The sequence below is a fragment of the Myxine glutinosa genome, chromosome 7, assembly GCF_964187855.1.
Source record: "Myxine glutinosa chromosome 7, kmMyxGlut1.1, whole genome shotgun sequence".
In the NCBI taxonomy this organism is placed as follows: Eukaryota; Metazoa; Chordata; class Myxini; order Myxiniformes; family Myxinidae; genus Myxine; species Myxine glutinosa.
In genome coordinates, this window is record NC_136267.1 from 46,612,947 (window position 1) to 46,635,182 (window position 22,236).

A 22,236-nucleotide genomic window follows, 5' to 3' on the forward strand; every position below is an offset into this window, starting at 1 on the left:
GGAGAAAAGAGGAATGAAAGAGTGAAGGTGAGCAGAGAGCCGAGATTTCGGCAGTTTAACCATCAGAGGGTGGCTGGCAGATCTTGTGCAACCTGTAGGAATATTTGGGGGACAGAGCACAGAGAGAGCTGGGGGAGCAAGGCCGGAGAGGAGTCGGTAGAAGACAGAAAGACCACCTACCTGCCTGCGGTGAGTGAGTGAAAGGCCCTCAGAGATAGCTTCATCGCGGGAGATTCCAATGATTCTGAAAGCTTTGGATTCAACAGCGTGAAGCCGAGCCAGGTGTGAGGCAGGAGCACCAGCCCATAGGGGAGAACAGTATTCCATTGAGCTGCGGATGAAAGCCTTGTATGTGGTGAGGAGCTCAGGTGTGCCTAGGAAGGACTTCGCACGACGGAGGATGCCCAGTCGGCGACTGGCTTTGGAGGCCAGCTTGGAAATGTGGTTTTCCCAAGAAAGATCATGGCAGATGGTGAGACCCAAAAGCTTGAGCGACAGAAATTCTTGGAGAGGATTGTTGAGAAAGTAGATGGGAGGGTTGTCCAGTCGATCTTTTCGGAGAGACATAGTAAGAGTGTGAGATTTTTCAGGATTGAAAGACATGTTCCACATGTTTGACCAGTCTGTGATTTTGTCCAGGTCTTCAGAGAGTGAGGAGGCTGCAGACTGCCGATCTGAGGGAAGAGGATTGGAGCGGCAGAGAGTGGAGTCATCAGCAAAGAGATACAGAGGATTTTCCAGAGAGTCGGAGAGATCATTGATAAAGACCAGAAAAAGCACAGGGCCCAGCACACTGCCTTGGGGAACTCCAGCCTGAATGGGAAGGGGAGATGAGAGAAATCCATTCAGGGCCACACGTTGACTACGACCAGAGAGGAAGTCCGCAAGCCATGCATGGAGATTTCCATGGATACCATAGGAGGAGAGTTTGGTGAGCAGAGCTGGGTGCCAGACCATATCGAAGGCACGTGATATGTCAAGGGAGACAGCTCTGATTTCCTGTTTGGCATTGAGGACCTCCATCCATTGTTGAGACAGCAGAAGCAGCATGTCCAGAGTAGAGTGACCTGGTCTGAAACCAAATTGATGATCAGAGATCAAGCCATTGGAGAAGAGAAAAGATTTCATATCCGAAGCAATGATGGATTCCATGACTTTGCTGATAATTGCGAGCAGGCTGATTGGTCTGTAGTTGCAAGGATCTGTTTTTGCACCTTTTTTGTGTAAAGCGGTAATGTTTGCTGATTTCCAGGATGCTGGCAGATGACCTTGAGCAAAAGATAGGGTGAAAAGAACAGAGAGAGGGTGAGATAGAGCGGCAGAGCAGGATTTTAGGACCCGTGGGCTGATGCCATCTGGTCCAGTTGCAGAATCAGAGTCGAGGTTTGACAAAAACTCCTCCACCTTGTCAGGAGAGAAGGTCACAGAGTCCAGGAGCAGTTTGGTTCGACTGGGAAAGGTGGGAACAGAGAGAGATGGGTTTGGGACTAAGGATTTTGAGGCAAACACAGAGTTGAGGCATTCGGCTTTGTCACGTGCGATGTCAACTGTGTGGCCATTTGAGGTAAGGGAGGGGATGGAGGGGGAACAAACACCAGAAACGGATTTGACCAGACGCCACCAGGATTTGGAGGAAGGAGACAGGTTTGAGAGTTAATTCTTGAGTGAGGAGAGATAGTGCTTCCTGGCACTCCTGAGGGTAGACACACACTTGTTCCGAGCTTGGTGGAAGGAACTGAGATTTCCTTCAGTTGGATTAGCCTTCCAAGAGGCAAAGGCAAGTTGTTTCAGGGCAACTGCCTCACCACAAGATTCAGTGTACCATGGACGGGAGGAAGGGTAAGACAACTGAAGGCGAGATGGGATAAATCTGTGCATGAGAGAGATCAGTTTGCTTTGGAAGAATTCCCAGGAAGAATTGATGTCAGAGGCAGTGGAGATGGGAGACCAATCCAGACGATTGATGGCTGCTTGAAGACCGTCCCAGTCGGCCTGAGTGAAATGCCAGACTCGTCGACGCTGAGGAGGCTCTCTGAGAATGGCCAGAGAGATGTCCACTTTGACAAGCACATGATCAGAAGAACCGATTGGAGCAGAAGAAGAGCAGCAGACATTAGCAGGGAAGTTAGTCATAATCAAGTCTAGAAGAGAAGATACTCCATTGGCTGAGATCCGGGTCGGGAAATTGACAGATTGTGTCAATCCCAGTGAGTCACAGAAGTCCTTTGCTGAGGTGCCATGACTGGTGAGAGAGGAACCCACACCCAACCAGGTGGCATGATGACAATTGAAGTCACCACATATGAGGAAGAGAGAGTTGGGATGAGTGGATAGAAGTTGGTCCATGTTGTCGGACAGTGAAATGTAGATGGAGTCATCACTGTTTGGGGGACGGTACAGAACACATATGAACAAAAGGTGGGAGCGGAGAGGAAGCCGTAGCCAGAGGTACTCCTGGGGGTGAGGAGGAGAGAGGGCAGTGCAAGGAGAGTGAGGAAGAGAGTTTTTGATAAAGATAGCCACCCCACCACCAGGCCGAGGCTCAGGTCTATCATACCGGAGGAGGGAGTAACCAGGAAGAGATATTAAGGAATCAGAGACATCTTGAAGGAGGAAAGTCTCTGTTAAGCAGATCAAGTCTGGATTGTCAGAAGCAACCTGTATGGAGAGATCAGTCAGGTTTGAGCGAAGGCCCCGGATGTTTGAGGTCCATACCGTTAATGAAGAGAGAGGGGGAGCATCGGGTACAGGACAGGGGACGGGAGGAGTAGGGTAAGATGAAGGATGAGAGGGGGAGGTAGGGAGAGCAGTTGTTAGTGTGTCAGCGATTGCAGAAGAGTTCCAAGAAAGGGAAGGATGAGGAGGATGAAAGGTTTGAAAGTGAAGGGATGAGGCACAGTGAGGGGTTGTTTGAGGAGGGGCAGAGGAAAGAAGAAGGTTGGGGGGGGGGTGGAGGTATGAGATAGAAGGGAGACGACGTGGGGAGGAGGCAGCTTTGAGGAGGAGGGGGGAGGAGGGAGAATTGGAGAGGAATGGTATGGGGGGAGATTTGAATGGGAGGGGTTGGGGGGGAGTTTTGAAGGGGAGGAGTGAGGGGGGAGTTTAGGAGGGGAAGGGCAAGGGGGGAGTTCAGGAGTGGAAGGGCAAGGGGGGAGTTCAGGAGTGGAGGGGCAGGGGGGGAGTTTAAGAGTGGCGGGGCAAGGGGGGAGTTTAGGAGTGTAGGTGCAAGGGGAGGGATTTGGATGGGAGGGGCAAGAGGGGAGTTTAGAAAGTGGATGATTAATGAAAGACGAACATTGAAAACAAATTGGGTTTGTTGTGATTTTCAAGTTAGCAATCCGGTTCAGAATGATGGAGGAGGGATGGAATGAATGTGAATTTAGACCATGTAGTGAGGGAGACGTATAAGATATTGAATTTCTTTTTTTTGAGGTGGAATGAGTTGGAGAGGAAATTGAGAAAAGCCTTTTAAATAGGAAGAAAAACAGCGTGTTGTAAAATACCACTGAGTAAAACACTGAAGGGGAAAGGTTATACATATTTAAATAATATTTAAACAGAACCGTGAACAATCTTATGTGCACAAAAATACCAACGGGGGGAGAGCCGAGAGGGACCACCACGAGTCACGTGAAGGGCAAACGGTGGATTGCAAGGAGTTAATGGGGGCGGGGCGAACAGCACACCTGGACAGAAAATACAGGATGAGTCAACAGTACACGTGGAGAAAAGAAAAGAAATGTTTTTTTTTTTTTTCTGTTTGTGTGGTTTTTGGGGGTGGTGGGGGGGGGGGGGAGGTGGGGATTTAGAACGTTAGACAGAGTATTATGTTCGGGGTAGAAGGGAAAAAAACTAAGAGCCAAGCAAAACACGATTAAGATAACAAACACCGACGGGGGTACAACTACAAGGCCGCACACGAGGAGCAGAACACGATTAAATAATTACAAGTTACAGGAAATTCAAACCAAAAGTAACTATAATCAAAACAATAACGCATGGACGATAAAATAACGAGTTGAAATTTGACAATCTATCTGGGGAAATGGGGGAGAAACACGTGGTCGAAGAACGAATGAACAAACGAATAAGAATGAATAAACGAATGAGAACAGAGAAGGAAATGTTTTTTTTTGGATTTTTTTGAGTTGTGCTTTACACAAGGAAGAGGGCTATGGGGTGAAAAGGTTGGGAAAACAGAGAACGAAAGTTATTGGATCACAAAAACACGGACCGCTGAGAGAAAAACAAAGCCTCAAGGTTGTACAGTGTTCACTGTACAACTACAAGGCCTCAAAACACGACCCGAATTAACACGATTTTCAATACAGGTATGAAAGATTTGCACCGAAAATCTTCGTCGGGAGACAATATATACACCATAAAATAAATAGTTATAACGAAAATACAAATGGGAACAATTACTTAACTTCGATTTCGATGGATAGCATGGAGAGCTGAGAATAAACGAACCCTCGCCAGCAAGACCGGAAACGGAAGGAATTCTTCCCACAGTAGTTTATTCTATGTGAGAGGGTGACAATAGCATAATACTCCCCATGGCAATGTAATTATATTTATAAGGATAATCCCATAATGAAACAAAAAATTGAAAGAATAATTATGGGCCCCTATTAGGTCCATGCCTTGGGGTGGTCTCCTCCCTCACCCTCTCTCGGTGGCCCTGTCTCTTCCCCAAATATTCCTCAAGGACGCACAAGATCTGTCAGCAACCCTCTTCGGGTGAAACTGCCAAAATCAAGACTCCCTGCTCACCTTCCACTCTTTCATTCCTCTTGTTTCTCGCCTCTGGAACAAATTCCCTCACACTCTTCAATCCCACTCCTCCCTCCAGGTCTTCATAACAGCTGTTCACCAACACCCCCCATCTAAAACCGTGATGTTTTCTAGCCCCATTAATACACCCCAAATCCACCTTTTTCAAATTCTGTTTTCTTTCCTGAAAGTCCTTGTAGTGCTCATTTGTTTTATAGTGTACCCCACCCCAGGTCTCTCCCTTCCAGAGATCTTCCGATGTCCAGATCATGATATGGTGATGCTTTTCAGCGGCAGGGACTGGGAGACTTGTAAGGATAGCGGAAATCAATGAATGGAGCCAAAATACAGGCAAATCCTTCTGGAGAATCTTCTTCAGAGTGCAAAAGAGCTTTGACTGCAGCAAAGATTTACATTCCAACAGGACAATTACCCCAATCATACAGCCAAAGCAACACTGCAATGGCTTCAGAACAAGAATGTGAAAGTCTTTGAGTGGCCCAACCAAAGCCCAGACTTGAAACCCATTGAAAATCTGTGGAAAGACATGAAGATTGCTGTTCACCGACGCTCCTCATCCAAATTGACAGAGCTTGAGAAAATCGGCAAGGAAGAATTGGAGAAACTCTCCAAATCCAGATCCAGATATCAGATAAAGCTGATACAGACATACCGAAGACTCGAAGCTGTCTTTTACAGGAAGTAAAAATATTACAAACCAAAAACATGTTTGATTACCTTTTTAAATAGTCGATAAAGCTGTTTAACAAGGACCTGAAATAAATTTGGAGAAATCCGGAGATTAATCCATGCTTCGATCATGTCAATGATCGCTCCTGATCGTAGATCTACTGCGGTCTATATACCCCACAAGGGTTAATAACAAGACCCTTCCTGCCGCTTTTGTGGAGTTCTTCCAAGGCATTTTCATGGCGTTTTTCAAAGCTGCTTCTCATTACAAAAGTAACAAGAAAGAGCAATCAGAGATTGCAGACCCTCGCCAGGACGTGTTTTCAGTGTTTTTTTTTAGGGCTTTTGTGTTAAAACAAATATGGCGGCCGTACCATGTGACCGATGACGTCATCTTTTTTTTTTCTCCACCAATTTATACCTGGATGATGCTCAAGAAATTTCATCTTGATCGGATGAGGTTTTGTACTTGTTTTCCAAAAACATGTTTTCACTTTGACATTATGGCGTATTTTGTGGAGATCGGTGACAATTTTTTTTAATGTAATCAATTTTAAATCCAGGCTGCATCCTAACAAAATGTGAAAAAGTGGAGGGGCATGAATATTTTCTGAAGGCACTGGATATCCAATGAGGATGAGACAACTGTTTGTGATGAAATTTTTGTTGTTTTATTGGGAATGAATATGTTCTATTTGGAAACACTTTGTGACCATAAACCATATTTTATGAACTGCTTTGATTCTCAAACGGACCACATATTCTTTCTTTCCAGGCATGGTGTGGTCAACACAATTGATGGAAATTATTCAGCTCCAAGGAGATGTTCAGGCCTACAAAGTCAACAAGCAAAAGCTTTCCTTCTTGGAAATTAGCATACCAGATGATGAACCAGGTTTTTATATTTTGTGTATTTTCACAAGTGATTGCCCTTGATAAAACCGTTGAGTGTTATTACTACAACAAATACTCATTCTTGCTCTTTATCTACTTTGCCACAACATGAGGAATAGCCATTCCGTCCCCCTCGGATTGCAATTTATAAACGGTCTTTTCAAGTTACATTACATCCTACTGTGCTGTAGATAACTGGGTCAATTACCTCCGAAGAGTTAACAACCTTTGCTTCATACCGGCCACTGAGTTAATTTGACCTTCGGAAGTGTTACAATGAAACAGAGTTTGTTTAGCAAAGGACAAGCAAGCATTGCAGGTGCAGTGTATTGTGTCGATGGAGATGGGATTACCAGGCACAATGGAAATGGTAAACAGGTTTTTGAATACTAATTAACTTATCTCCCAACGTCAGCCAGAACGCTCCAGGAAGAACGGTGCTTGATGTCTTAAAACTCTTTACTTTGAAACTTCTCTTTACCTCAATATCATTTTTAAAACTTACTTATTTGAACTCGATTAAAATATTTTATATCTATATATGAGTATATTTTAAAGGCAAAACGTAACGATATTTCCCTAAATCATAATTCGACATCGTACAGATGAATCAATAGCATGTAATATCGTACCAATGAACCAAATGGTTTATCATTGTCTTGTTTTGTAAGGAATTAAACAGGAGATTGTTTGATACACATGTTTAACATGTTAAAAGATTTCCTAAATTGTAATTCGTCATGTATGTAACATGCTATGAAAGATTTCGCCATTATAGTAACGGAAACATGAAAATCTGTTAACTAAATTGTTACCAAAAAATTTCTTCACCAATATGTTTGTAAAGGTGTGTAATAACATGTGTTAAAATGTTGAAGGTCAACTCCCGTGGGAAACCCAGAAAAAAAGCTGTTGAATTCGGGTACCGAAAAATTATTTTCGAGAATTTTTTTTTTTTAATCGGCCCTTAAGTAACTTATGAGGGGTCAAATAAGGGTTTTTCATGATTCTGAGTTGATTGTTAACATTTATATTTCACCACAGACACTCCTTTGTGGAAAAATAATTTCTAAATATATCTCATTTTCTACTTTGCAGGACATGGAGTCTAGCAACATGGATGAAGACGTTACTCCACCCGTGCTCAATTGCTTCATCTGTGCACGCTCGGATACACCAGCTGAAAGGCTCATACAGGCAACTCCAAAGGGAGACTCAACTTTATTGAAACAAGCAGAAACTGTCGAAAATGTTACTGTTGTGGAACGTATGAAGGAGGCTCAAAAGGAAGGAAAACTGAGGTACCACCAGAAGTGTAAAAATGATCTGTACAACAACTTTGTTGCAACCACCAAGAAGTCAGCTCAAGCATCAAAGGCAGAGAAAGAGTCATCAAAGTTGAAGAGAAGACGCACTACTTGTGAGTTCAGTTCATCAACTGGCTGCAGTTCTAGAAGATCACAGTCAGTTGACCTCCTGTATAAGGATGTATGCATTCTTTGCAACCAACCAGCCCAGCTCTACAAAAATAATCGAGCACAAGCTAGAAAGAAATACAGAGTGCCAGATAATTTGACTGCAGATACACTGAAGGCAAGCTTGCTGAAGACAGCACGGAGTCGCGGGGATGACTGGGGCACTGAAGTCACTGGACGCCTGGAAGGGATCAACGACTTGGTAGCAGAAGAAACACTGTACCATTTGCGATGCAAACTTATGTTTGCGAGAGGTGACAGTTTGTCCAAGACTGATGAGGAAGGAAAAAGGAAGAGAGGACAGAGGAGTATTGATGAGGAGCGAGAGGCAGTTTTTATTGAATTCTGCGAATGGTTAGACTCAGAATTAGAGCATGGGGTAATGAACATGGACCAAGTCCATGAAAAGCTGCAGGAGTTTGATCAGTCACCAGAGAAGAGCCTTTCTTATTCAAAGCATTGGCTAAAGATAAAACTTCTAGAGAAATACGAAGACACCTTGTATTTCACAACACAGGAAAGAAGGGCAGATGTACTCTGTCTCAAAGATGGCACCGACAATATTCTGCGAGAGCATAATGCTAATCTTGACCATGGAGATGAGAAGGCTCAGATCATAAAGACGGCACTCAAGTTAATATCCAATGATATTGCCTTGATTGATTTAGGTCCAAAGTCATACCCCACAACACACAGTATGACTGACATCGATAGTCAGCTGACACCCTGTTCCTGCAAGCCTTCAGATGTTCTTGAGACCGATTGTCAAGACAGACGAAAGAGTTGCCGTTTGGGGGCAGAATTTTATTAAGGCCTGTCGACCTCGGTCTGGAGTATTGCCACACCAAATGGGGCTTGCCATACAACTTGATCATAGATTTGGGTCAAAATGGATGCTCAACAAGTTCCACCGGCTGGGATACACTGAGTCTCACACGGAGACACAAAACTACAAATACTGCTTCCTTAATAGTAGGAGTGGAGATGATGTTCCAGATACTTCTGGCACTCTTGACACCATTGTGGAGGAAACAGATGAACAGATCAATGATGAGGTTGCGGTTGATGCTGCGCTTGAGGATCAATCAGTGATGACAGCCAAAGTGCCAGCCAGCGAAAGTGAATTGTCAAGTAATGATCAGGTGGTCTTTATGGAGGTTGGGGAAACAAACAATGCAGTCACTCAGTTTGTTGGAGACAATATAGATTTAAACATTGTCTCTATTCACGGAAACACTCCCTTTCACTCAATGGGTTGGATCGAGGGTGCAGCCTCCAACAGAGGGTGCAGCTGCACAACATTCACTCCGTGCCTACCTGCAGACCCGGGACTGGATCCTTTTACAGAGCATGTCTCTGAACCCCAGTGACTATGGATGGACAATAGGTGTGCATGGGTATGAGCCAGTTCCCACACTGGACCCCACGGCTCCTGAGGAGCTATTGCAGTTCACGAGCTGTAATTGTCATGGAGATTGCAGCAACCGGCGATGCAGCTGCAAGAAGAATGGGGTCACGTGCATCTCGGCCTGTGGAGTCTGTAATGGCATTACATGCAGAAACTGCAGTCATGATGTTGTTGAGTCTGAAGAAGACATAGACAATGACTGTTGAAACTTCTGACATTGTGAATGAAAAATAACTCTTGAGTATTATATATGTATGTGAAATAAAAGCTACTTTGTGTGTAAATGTAAAAGTGAAAATATAAATGTTAACAATCAACTCAGAATCATGAAAAACCCTTATTTGACCCCTCATAAGTTACTTAAGGGCCGATTAAAAAAAATAAAAATTCTCGAAAATAATTTTTCGGTACCCGAATTCAACAGCTTTTTTTCTGGGTTTCCCACGGGAGTTGACCTTCAACATTTTAACACATGTTATTACACACCTTTACAAACATATTGGTGAAGAAATTTTTTGGTAACAATTTAGTTAACAGATTTGTGAAATATCTCATAAAATGCCCTTACTATTAAGAAAACTTAATTCCAACATCATGTTGAAATGTTAAAGCACATATATATAGTTACGGATACGGGGGACGGCTCTCCCGTTAGCAAGGGGTGATAAGCCCCGTGTCCTGTTAAGCTGGCCGTCTCCCCGGTCCTGGTACTTGTAACGCTATCCCACGGGATGGAACGGATCAGGGTTATGGGTCCAGGGTCTATCCCGAATACCTTTATCCGTCCCTCCGCAGACTAGGGAGACAAGTACCACTCAAACCCCAGTTTGGATGGTCTAGTTAGTTGCCGAGCGGTTTTTAGCAACCCGAAGTTCGAGTCATTAGCCTTCACTAAACCCGATCCTGAACGTTGGCCGAATCGCGCCACGTACACTCAATATGGAAACCTCTAAAGCGACCGAAGAGCATGACTAAGTAAAGACAAAGTAGGGAATAACAAGATTTATTACTATTTACACACAACTAAAGCAGAAAAGAAATGGAATATGATTTACAAGGCAATGGAAGGAGCAGGAGACATAGTGCAATGATTAGCTTATATATATATGGCAGTCTTACTTATAAACCCCAAGACAACATGAAAGACGGACAAACGGGCACACTTACACGGGGGAAATGATGGCAGGAATCACTGGAGGGAGGAGAAGGTCCAAGCCGATGGCAGGGCAGGAAGGTCCGGGCAATTCCACACCGTCGAGGTCCACGTTCCGTGCTCGAAGCGAACAGCAGCTGGCAGCTCCGTGTCTCCACAACTGGCAATAGGGCCTAGAGGGTCTCGGCATATTGCTCAGTATCAGCACCCCCTCACGTCTCGTTCTCTCTTGGCTGCTTTAGCTGGATCGCGCATCTGCTGCACCTCTCTCTCTCAATCTTCTCCAAAAAGCCAGCTCTATAGAAACCCGCGCGTGTCCTTTTATAACGTGCTTTTGGGTTTCTTACCCGCGTGCGTTGTAAACGCCCCTCGGTCAGCTCGCCTCGGCCTTGATTGGTCGCGAGGGCTACCGATCCCGCCCCTCTTGATGACGTGTTGGCAAAGCCAAGCCTTGTTCCTCGCGCTTGGCTGACTCCTCCCCCCCCGATGATGAGGTGGACACGCCTTTCTTCTCCGTTGGTTACCTCGTGCGTAATGGAGTCAAATGCAGCAAACAGTGGATGAAATGCAGCAAAGTGGCTAACGAAGTCAATTGCAGCAAACCTGGCAAACCTGGCACTTGGACGATGCCATGGGGCGTCGGAGGGACCTACTCTTATTTAATTCGGTGCAATGAAGAGTCAAACTATTGGGAAACACATCCTTAACCTACATAAAATAAGGGACTAACTATTTAAAAGGATATATGGTGCCCTGTGTGTAGGTTTATGGAATTAACTAAGAGGACGAGCTTCGACCTTTCTTTACCTTATGGAGGGTGCCATGTACACACAACAAAACCATAATTCTCACATTCTTTACATTTTCTCAAATTCGTTACACTTCTCAAATTCGTTACACTGCACCCTCCTTCCTTCAGGCCCGTGCTCGGGCCTATAAAACTTTAACTTAGTCTGACACGTAGGTGTAATTCCCTCTACAATTAACCTGACCCTGAGTGTGACAATTTAAAAACACAAATAAATATGTCCCCCTGCTGCATTGCACCCTGCCTAACAGATTTGCGCCCACAGGATAACCAAATTACGGAATTGTTTTCAAGCTATACATTTACGGTGGGGAGCATTATTTACAATGACTCTGCTTTTATTTACAATACTAACCCAGGACCTGTGATCGTTCTTTTGGGGGGGGGGGGAGACAGTCTGCCCTGCATCGATGCACCATGAAAGCACCCAAAAACGCACCAAAGCACCCTCAAGCACCAATCGGTGCACAGTCACCACAGTTCAATAAAAAATAAACCGACAAACCCTGCTGGTGGTCTCTTACTCTTCGGCTCCCTCTGCTGGCTAATGCTATCTTCCAGGTGTTGTCATCTTCTTTGTTGGCGGCCTATTTGCAATAATAAAATGAAACTTGCACAGAACGTGTCCATTTTTATTTTCTTTATTTATGGCCCACAGGGCCGACTACGTGTGGTTCACCTGTGGGGCATCGGTGCCCTGTGACCAAGGTCCGCCAGCAAGATCTCGGGCCTTCATGGCCGGTTCCAGCAGAGGGGCCATGCCCCAACCCATGGGGTCCATAAGTGGTGCTCAGCCACAGACATGTGGTCCAAAGGTGGTGCATCGATGCAGACAGCTGTGGTTGCGAGAGGTTCGGGCGCCCAATGGCGGACTCTCGCACGCTCCCCTCGGCGCCCAGTGGTGCACAGTCCTCATGTGGGAAACAAGGGGGGAAAAGACAGATGAGCGAGGGGTAAGGTCACAAGGGTACACATCAAAAAAGGCAATGCAAGGCGAGGTGCGTATGGAGACGGAGCAGAGAAAAGCTCGTCCCTACCGGACGTCACCCCCCCTGTCACCTACTCTACCCTTGCCCTTACCCCATATTTACAACAATCTACACATTTACAAATTCGTCACTACTGTCACGTCTCCCCATATCTCTTCTATACCAAATCCGTCACCACAATCCCTCTAACCAAAATTTGCCATCACCCAATTCATCATCAATCCTCATAAGGAGGGAGAGATGGAACACAGCACAATGTCACACCCACGTCATGATGCGTCTCACAATCCAAACATTTGCATCAAAATAAAATAATAAAAACAACCTGGCATGGTGTGGAGTACCATCGTTACCTCAGGTGAGTGGATGTAGATGGTGCGAGGAGATCTTAATCCTAACTATCCTCTAAATGACATTAACACACTTTACACACTTTACACTTTACACTTTACACTTTCCCTGCCAAACCATTGGCCATCTTACTCAATGTGGTTTTAAGAACCAAATTCCCATTGACCAAACTGTGGTGCTTCCTCAATTTGGGGTCTCACTCCCCCGATTCATCTCCCGGTGCCCTTGCACAATTTCCGGGCTGGGTCGTGTAGCTCTCCCAGCAGGTCTCCCCACCTGCACACCTCCACCACTGTAGTTGCCACCCGAGCTTACCTAGCTCCTCACCCTAACCTATCTAACTGGGGAAGGCCCCTCCTGGCTCTGTCACCCCTCGGTGCCCTCTGGCACTGGGCTACCCGGGTCCGTCCTCCGGATCCTCGGGCCCCATCCACAACAACTCTACCGGCTCCCAGAGCCCACCTGCGGCCTCACCTGGCCGACATCCTCACAGTGGCGGGGTGCCCATTTAACTACACACACACTAACAGGCTACACGCCCAGCCATTTCCACAACACTAATGCACCCATCCAAGTACCATTCTTTCACCACGCACCACAGATGCCAATATCCAACCACAATTTACCTGTACCCTCTACCTAACTCTTACACTACCCTCCCCGGGTATTCGTGATGGGGTCCATCCTCCTTTCCCCCATCCACACCTTCGCACCATCCACTCCACTCCACAGTTTCCACCATACTCACTCCACGACCATCCATTCCAATACTCCATATACTCCAGACCATTTATTCCATACACCTGTTCTCCATACCTCCTGTAGTTGCACACCTGTGCAATCACTCCTGGTGCCACCTGCACCCTCCTTCCTTGCTGGACCATTTGGTCAGCACAACACACTTCACTATCACTCACTCAAACACTGCTCCATACACCTGTCCAGTTGCACACCTGTGCAATCACACTTTTTAACCATACACACGGCATCATCTGAACTACCTGTTGCCCTGCTAACTTAGTGCTCCCCGTCTTCCCTTTAAACTAAGCACATACCACGTCATTATCATCCAAACTAATCTACCTGCGTCCCCACTCCAGGTATCATTGTCACTACCTAATCTTACCGTTACCTAAGGTCATCTTCTCTAGATCCCTATCATTATCCTAACCCTCCCGGGCTAGTTTTCACTGCCAACCCCATAAATCTATTGCTCCTTTGCCCCCGTTGTGAGAGATGGCAGAGTTGCCATCCCACCACATCGGGCATCGTCCACTACAAATTTTGCACACCAAATTCCAGCTAATTAAAAATTTGCCAATCACTCTATCAATCATCTGCCAATCATCACTCTGCCAATCCTTTGCCAATCATCAAATTTTGCTTTTCAATTTCGGGTCCAAAACACTATCATCATCATATGTCTACTCACTTGAGCCTCTCGGTGCGCCAATTCATTTCTAAAGCTCGGCTTTGTAAAGCCGAGCAATGAACGCGGGTTGCTTGGTGCCGGCGGCTGGATCCGTCCGGTACTCGGTGCAGGGAAGGAGGTTTACCCGGGCCGAGATCCCACGCACCATCTCGGCACAGAGCCGTCCAATGGCCCGATCTCGCCCTGCCGGAACGCCTCAACCAAAAGGGGTCGTCATGACGACCCTTCCTACCGGGCCGCCCGCTCCGCCTAGTGGAGCACGGACATGGCCGTTCAAAGCGCGGCCCGGCGTGGATCCCGCACGGCGGTCACAATCCCCGCGGATCCCCGCAGCACGCAAAGCTGCCCGGCACGCACCGAGGGCCCGATTCGGCTATACGTCGCTCTAACCGCTAACCCGGTTAGCGTCGATGCTCCATTCGCATACTTACACCCCGCAGCCCGTTCCTTGCTCACACATCCAGCCGTTCCCATGCTCCTAGTCATTGCACCTTCCCTTACACATCCAGGTACACTCATACCGCTTACAGACTTTGTCACACACCTGACCACCGCACACCTTTGCGCACACTCATCGTTCGCACACCTCACCAACACACCTCTTCGCGCCCCCTCCTCGGTCACCTCCTCTGTGACAACCACAGGTGTGCTCTCACTTGCACACCCAACCACGTGCCTCACTACCAACTCCAGCATGCATTCCCATACACGCTCTACCATTCCAGGTGTGCATCCTTCCATTCCAGGTGTACATCCTCTCTCACCTGCCACAACCAACTCACGCTCCGTGTCACTCTCACTACTCTCACCTCCACACTCGGTTGCGCACTCACCCTTACTCTCGCCAGCGCACTCTTTCCTCATGCCCCCGTCCGTTACACACCTTTCTCGCGCATCCTCTTGCGCACACTCTCCCGTTACACCCTCCGTAACACTCACCACAGGCGTGCATGCTTCCGTTACATCCCTTGTAACACTCCCCATGACGCGCTTCCATGTGCCCCCCCGCACACGCGCTACGACCAACTCACTCTCGACAGCACACTCACTCCTCGGCGCGCACTTTTTCCTCACACACCCCAGAGTCGGACATTCTCACACACCTTCTCTCTCGTACTCCGTACCTGTCGCACACTTCACCAACGGCCTCTCACGAACACCCGGATCCAAACCAACCCCCAAGCCGACTGAAGCTTCCCTCACACCATATACATTGCCGATTATATCGCCACTCACCTCGGCACCTCGTCTCCGCACCTCCTTCGCCACCTGCAAACTCTTTATCTGGTTAGCGAGCACACCATCACGATTTGAGCATCGACCTTGTACATATTCCATCACCTCCTCCTTTATCTCCCTCTTAGTTTCCCTCCGTCTCTTCTTAATTTCACTCACCCACTCTTCCACTTCCTCTAACTTTTGCTTCACCTCTTTTATTTCCCGGTGCGTCTCCTCAATTTCGTCCTCTAATGCCACCTTGACCGTTTCTATGTGCGTCCTCACCTCCCGGTCCTTTGTCTCCATTGCCTCCGTCACCTCGTCCAACCTCGTTGTCAGTCCCTCACGTACCATCTGACATTCCCTCTTCGTCGCTATCAAGTCATTTTTTATGTCGTTTTGTGTCGCTTTCAACCCTCCGAGTACCGCAGTGTTCTTTTCCACTTGGTCCACGAGTTCCTTTTGTCCCACTGTCAGCTGTTCTACTCCCCTCGTCAGACCCTCTATTCCCCCCTGTAACCTAGCCGTATTATTCCTCACCTCTTTCTCCATACGCTTCTCACCTTGCCTTACCTCCTCGCGTGCCCCCGAGACCTCCTCGCTTACACCTCGTCTGATCTCCTCTCCCATTTCTCTAGTAGATGCCGCCCTCATTTGTTCTAATTAATCCCTCTGAGCATCCAATTTACCTTCTAACCCGACTTTCACCTCCTCTATCTGGTTCCCCATCCGTTTGATTTCCCGGGCGGATTGCTCCCCTATTGCCCGCAATTTTTCGTCCATCCTAGCTTCTAGCCCCGTTAACCCATTCTTTACCTCTTTTATCCCATTGTCTAACCCCTCAAATTTAGTGTCCAACCCCTCAAATTTCTTGTCTAAACCCTCAAATTTATTTCCCATATTGTTTAACCCGTCTCTTAATTGCTCACTAGTACCCCTCGCTTCGTCCCTCATTTGGCCCCTCAATCGCTCACTATCAGCCCTCGCTTCGTCCCTCATTTGCTCACCCATTTTTTCCATTTCCCTGCTTCTTTTTTCGTTGTCGCACTTCGACTCTACCATGTATTCGCTAAACCGTGCCATGAACTGCTGCATGTCAAACGGCTGCATGTTAAAGCCCGCTGATACAGCGGGCTCGGCTACCGCGCACTTGTGCGAGGTGCCATTTTGCGCCTCTCCAACCACGTGCGCGAGGGCGCCATTTTGCGCCTCTCCAACCACGTGCGCGAGGGCGCCATTTTGTGCGCCTGATACTCCCTCAACCACCTCCTCATTGCTCTCCTCCATTTCTTCCCTGTGGTACTGGGTTACCCCTAACCCCTCTTCTAGCTCACCCACCTGCATCCGATCGCCTTGATTGTCCATGGCACGACTCAATTTGGGATGTTAAACAAAATTTCGGCCGCTCGTAATTTCGACCAATTTTTTTTGGTGTTATAAAAAATTTGGTTCGGGCCTCGAATCCCACTCCTGGCACCAATTGTTACGGATACGGGGGACGGCTCTCCCATTAGCAAGGGGTGATTAGCCCCTTGTCCTGTTAAGCTGGCCGTCTCCCCGGTCCTGGCGCTTGTAACGCTATCCCGCGGGATGGAACGGATCAGGGTTATGGGTCCAGGGTCTATCCCGAATACCTTTATCCATCCCTCCGCAGACTAGGGAGACAAGTACCGCTCGAACCCCGGTTTGGATGGTCTAGTTAGTTGCCGAGCAGTTTTTAGCAACCCGAAGTTGGAGTCATTAGCCTTCACTAAACCCGATCCTGAACGTTGGCCGAATCGCGCCACGTACACTCAATATGGAAACCTCTAAAGCGACCGAAAGAGCATGAATAAGTAAAGACAAAGTAGGGAATAACAAGATTTATTACTATTTACACACAACTAAAGCAGAAAAGAAATGGAATATGATTTACAAGGCAATGGAAGGAGCAGGAGACATAGTGCAATGATTAGCTTATATATATATGGCAGTCTTACTTATAAACCCCAAGACAACATGAAAGACGGACAAACGGGCACACTTACACGGGGGAAATGATGGCAGGAATCACTGGAGGGAGGAGAAGGTCCACGCCGATGGCAGGGCAGGAAGGTCCGGGCAATTCCACACCGTCGATGTCCACGTTCCGTGCTCGAAGCGAACAGCAGCTGGCAGCTCCGCGTCTCCACAACCGGCAATAGGGCCTAGAGGGTCTCGGCGTATTGCTCAGTATCAGCACCCCCTCACGTCTCGTTCTCTCTTGGCTGCTTTAGCTGGATCGCGCATCTGCCGCACCTCTCTCTCTCAATCTTCTCCAAAAAGCCAGCTCTATAGAAACCCGTGCGTGTCCTTTTATAACGTGCTTTTGGGTTTCTTACCTGCGTGCGTTGTAAACGCCCCTCGGTCAGCTCGCCTTGGCCTTGATTGGTCGCGAGGGCTACCGATCCCGCCCCTCTTGATGACGCGTTGGCAATGCCACGCCTTGTTCCTCGCGCTTGCCTGACTCCTCCCCCCCGATGATGAGGTGGACACGCCTTTCTTCTCCGTTGGTTACCTCGTGCGTAATGGAGTCAAATGCAGCAAACAGTGGATGAAATGCAGCAAAGTGGCTAACGAAGTCAATTGCAGCAAACCTGGCAAACCTGGCACTTGGAAGATGCCATGGGGCGTCGGAGGGACCTACTCTTATTTAATTCGGTGCAATGAAGAATCAAACTATTGGGAAACACATCCTTAACCTACATAAAATAAGGGACTAACTATTTAAAAGGATATATGGTGCCCTGTGTGTAGGTTTATGGAATTAACTAAGAGGACGAGCTTCGACCTTTCTTTACCTTACAGAGGGTGCCATGTACACACAACAAAACCATAATTCTCACATTCTTTACATTTTCTCAAATTCGTTACACTTCTCAAATTCGTTACAATATATATATATATATATGTTGGAACCCATCTGTGGATCGGTCCCATCGGCTGATGGGTCTGACCCATCTGTGGATGCACGAGAAATGACAATGCAGACCCATCAGCCGATGGGTCTGCGCCATCTGCGGATGTGTTGTTCACCTTGAAGGAATGTGTTGACAGAATGGTGCTCTTCAATCAGGTACACAGTCATTGGAATTACATGTGGTAGGAATTTAACAGAGATGATTTTTAAATGTTTTATTATCTATTTCTACCCATCTATTTATACATTTTGTCAATACATTTTGTAATTAACAGATACATGGCAGTTTTAGTAAAGCTTTACATAACATACTCAACATTCATACAAAACATTAGGTGTTCTTCTGATAATGGCGGAGGGGAATGTTAAATTCCTTTATATTAAATTAAATAAAATAAAATTTAAATTAAATAAAATAATAAAATTTAAATTTTAAAAATAAAAGTTAAATAAAACATTTAAAAATCATCTCTGTTAAATTCCTACCACATGTAATTCCAATGACTGTATATATATATATATACATACATACATACATACATGTATGTATGTATGTATGTATATATATATATATATATATATATATATATATATATATATATATACATATACATATATATATATATATATATATATGTATGTATGTATGTATGTATATATATATATATATATATGTATGTATGTATATATATATATATATATATATATATATATATATATATATATATATATATATATATATATATATATATATATATATATATATATATATATATATATACAGTCAGGTGAAAACGTAAGTACACCCCATGTAAAGTTTTGACTTTTTCAACATATTTCAACATACAGCCATTTGATCTTCATTTCAACAATATTGATAGATAAAGGTGATATAATATAACAAATATCATGAAACATTTACATTTTGTAGTCCATTGTATAATTTAAATAAACATAAATGCAAATTTCGCATGTGGAAAAAGTAAGTACACCCTTGGCTCTAATAGGTGGTATTGCCCCCTTTGGCAGAAACAACCTCAAGTAGGTGTTTCTTATAGTTATAACTGTCTACCAGTCTCTGACATCGACTGGGAGAAATTTTTTCCCACTCCTCCATGCAGAATTCTTTCAGCTGTGCGATGTTTGAGGGGTTTCTTGCATGCACAGCTCGTTTCAAATCCCCCCCACATCTCGATGGGATTTAGATCCGGGCTTTGACTTGGCCATTCCAGAACCCTCCATTTCTTTCTTTTCAGCCATTCCTTGGTGAATTTACTGGTATGTTTAGGGTCATTGTCATGTTGCAAGGTCCACCTTCGGTTGAGCTTCAACTTTCCGCCAGATGGCCTCACATTATCCTCAAGCACCCTCTGCTACAATGAAGAATTCATAGTGGATTCTATGATGGTGAGTTGCCCAGGCCCTGATGCACCGAAGCTGCCCCAAACCATAATATTTCCACCACCATGCTTTACAGTTGGTATCAGGTTCTTGTGGTCAAATGCCGTCTTTGGTTTTCGCCAAACATGTCTTCGAGTACTGTGGCCAAATAGCTCTACCTTTGACTCATCTGTCCAGAGCACATTGTTCCAGAAGTGCTGGTCTTTGCCTCGGTGTTCATTGGCAAACTTTCGTCTTGCCCTGATGTTCTTTCTGGACAGCAAAGGTTTCCTCCTGGCACACCTCCCAATGTAGATCAAAATTGTGCAGCCTCTTTCTAATGGTAGACTCGTGCACTTTGACATCAACAGTGGCAAGAGCTACCTGTAGGTCCCGTGATGACATTCTGGGGTTATTCGAGACTTCTTTCAGCATCTTGCGGTCTGCTCTCGTGCTGAACTTGCTGGGGCGGCCTGGCCTGAACTAGTTGGCAGTTGTTTGGATTCTTCTACTCTTGTAGATGATCTTCCGGACAGTCGAATGATTGATTTCAAATTGTTTGGAGATCTTTTTAAATCCCTTCTCAGACTCGTAGGCATCTATAACCTTCTTTCTGAAGGCCTCAGAAAGCTCTTTTGATCTAGGTATGGTGATGCCGCACACTTCTACAACAAAGAGCAAACCAAACTAAATGTCTGAGGTTTAAATAAGACAGGTTCCTCCAAGATCCTCTCTAACGATGTTCCAATCATTTGCACCTGAGCTGGTGCACCTGATTCTAATTTTAGGTATTTGAAGTAGTGATAAATGTAGGGGTGTAGTTATTTTTTCCACATGTGAAATTTTCATTTATGTTTATTTTAAATTATACAATGGACTACAAAATGTAAATATTTTATGATATTTGTTATATTATATCACCTTTATCTATCAATATTGTTGAAATGAAGATCAAATAGCTGTATGTTGAAATATGTTGAAAAAGTCAAAACTTTGCATGGGGTGTACTTACTTTTTCACGTGACTGTATATATTTATGTATACAATGCATTCAGAAAGTATTCAGACCCCTTCACATTTTTCACATTTTGTTATGTTGCAGCCTTATGCTGAAATCGTTTAAATTCATTTTTCCCCTCATCAATCTACACTCAATACCCAATAATGACAAAGAGAAAACAGGATTTTCGAAAGTTTTGCAAATTTATTAAAATAAAAAAAAAGGAAATATCACATTGACATAACTATTCAGACCCTTTGCTATGGCACTTTAAATTTAGCTCAGGTGCATCCCATTTCTCTTTATCATCTTTGAGGTGTTTCTACACCTTGATTGGAGTCCACCTGTGGTAAATTCAATTGATTGGTCATGATTTGGAAAGGCACACACCTATTTATATAAGGTCTCACAGCTGACAATGCATATCAGAGCAAAAACCAATAGTCAGAGAGCCTACTACACTCTATTTCAACCCATAGCATACAAAAGGTTTGACCCCCTAGAGTTGTTGGGGGTATCAAGCTGAGTAAAAAAAAGTATGTAAGATTGACCCCCCCTGCTGGAACTAGTCACCAGACCCCCCTAAAATGACCCCAATAATGGGTTATTTCAACCCATCTCATACATGGACCAAATTTGGTTACAATATAGTGTCATGTCAGGACATTACAAAAATGTCAAATCTAACAACTTACCCTGCTGGAAAGGTGATGTTAGACCCCCCGCAAAGTACCCCCCAAAATGGGTTATTTCAACCCATCTCATACATGGACCAAATTTGGTCACAATATAGTGTCATGTTAGGACATTACAAAAACATCAAATCTAACAACTTACCCTGCTGGAAAGGTGATGTTAGACCCCCTGCAAAGTGCCCCCCCCTAAAAACGGGTTATTTCAACCCATCTCATACATGGACCAAATTTGGTTACAATATAGTGTCATGTCAGGACATTACACAAACATCAAATCTAACAACTTACCCTGCTGGGTAGGTGATGTTAGACCCCCCGCAATCTCCTATTGCATATACGAACCAAATTTGGTCACGATGTACAAATATAACAAATCTAACGTTACCCTTCTGGAAAAGGTGGGTGATGTTAGACCCTTCCTCAAAACAATCTACACACAAAATACATGATACTTCAAATATATAAACTCACCATCAGTCAATGAGGATTACTATTTATTATCACAAGACTCAAACATAAACGAAACATGACTTCCTGTCAGCAACAGAGCTCTTATTTTAGGGAAGACATCATGATTTATCGTTGTTTTAAAATTCATTTAAAACAATAAATGATACAGGAATAGGTCATTGGTGTGGTCATCAGCATCATCATCAGCGTGGTTTATTAAGTTTATTAAGGCTACACAGAGAGAAATGTTTACACAGCTTGTGTACAATTTTACACATTTCTGATGTTAAAATAGAACTCCAAAACTGTTATGTAAACATTTACATAGGACCTGATATGTAAAATTTTACTAATTAATTATGTTAAGTTTTACATAATTCATATGTAAAAAAAAATTACATATCTCTTATGTAAACTTTTTGCACAGTAATTATGTAAAAATAGAACTCCAAAACTATAATAAATAATATATTGTTTACTGAACTAATTATGTAATTCGCGATTCCCGGTGCACACGAAGCGGTGAGAAGCTGTCATAAATGTCTGCCGATTTTGCATGGTTTGAAGGTAATTATACAT

The 22,236-nt window shown here is 44.9% G+C and overlaps 1 protein-coding gene across 2 annotated transcripts in view; it reads left to right on the forward strand.

Moving 5' to 3' along the window:
- The window catches only part of LOC137431197 (sulfotransferase 1C2), a 92,816-nt gene that overhangs the window by 44,770 nt on the left and 25,810 nt on the right, over window positions 1-22,236 (forward strand). The window contains exon 3 of one of the 2 annotated variants that reach the window (XM_068122235.2): window positions 6,242-6,361. The exons of the other annotated variant lie outside the window; for it this stretch is intronic. Coding sequence (XP_067978336.2) covers window positions 6,242-6,361 — 120 coding nt within the window. The remainder of the gene's footprint in view (window positions 1-6,241; window positions 6,362-22,236) is intronic. 2 annotated transcript variants of the gene reach the window in all.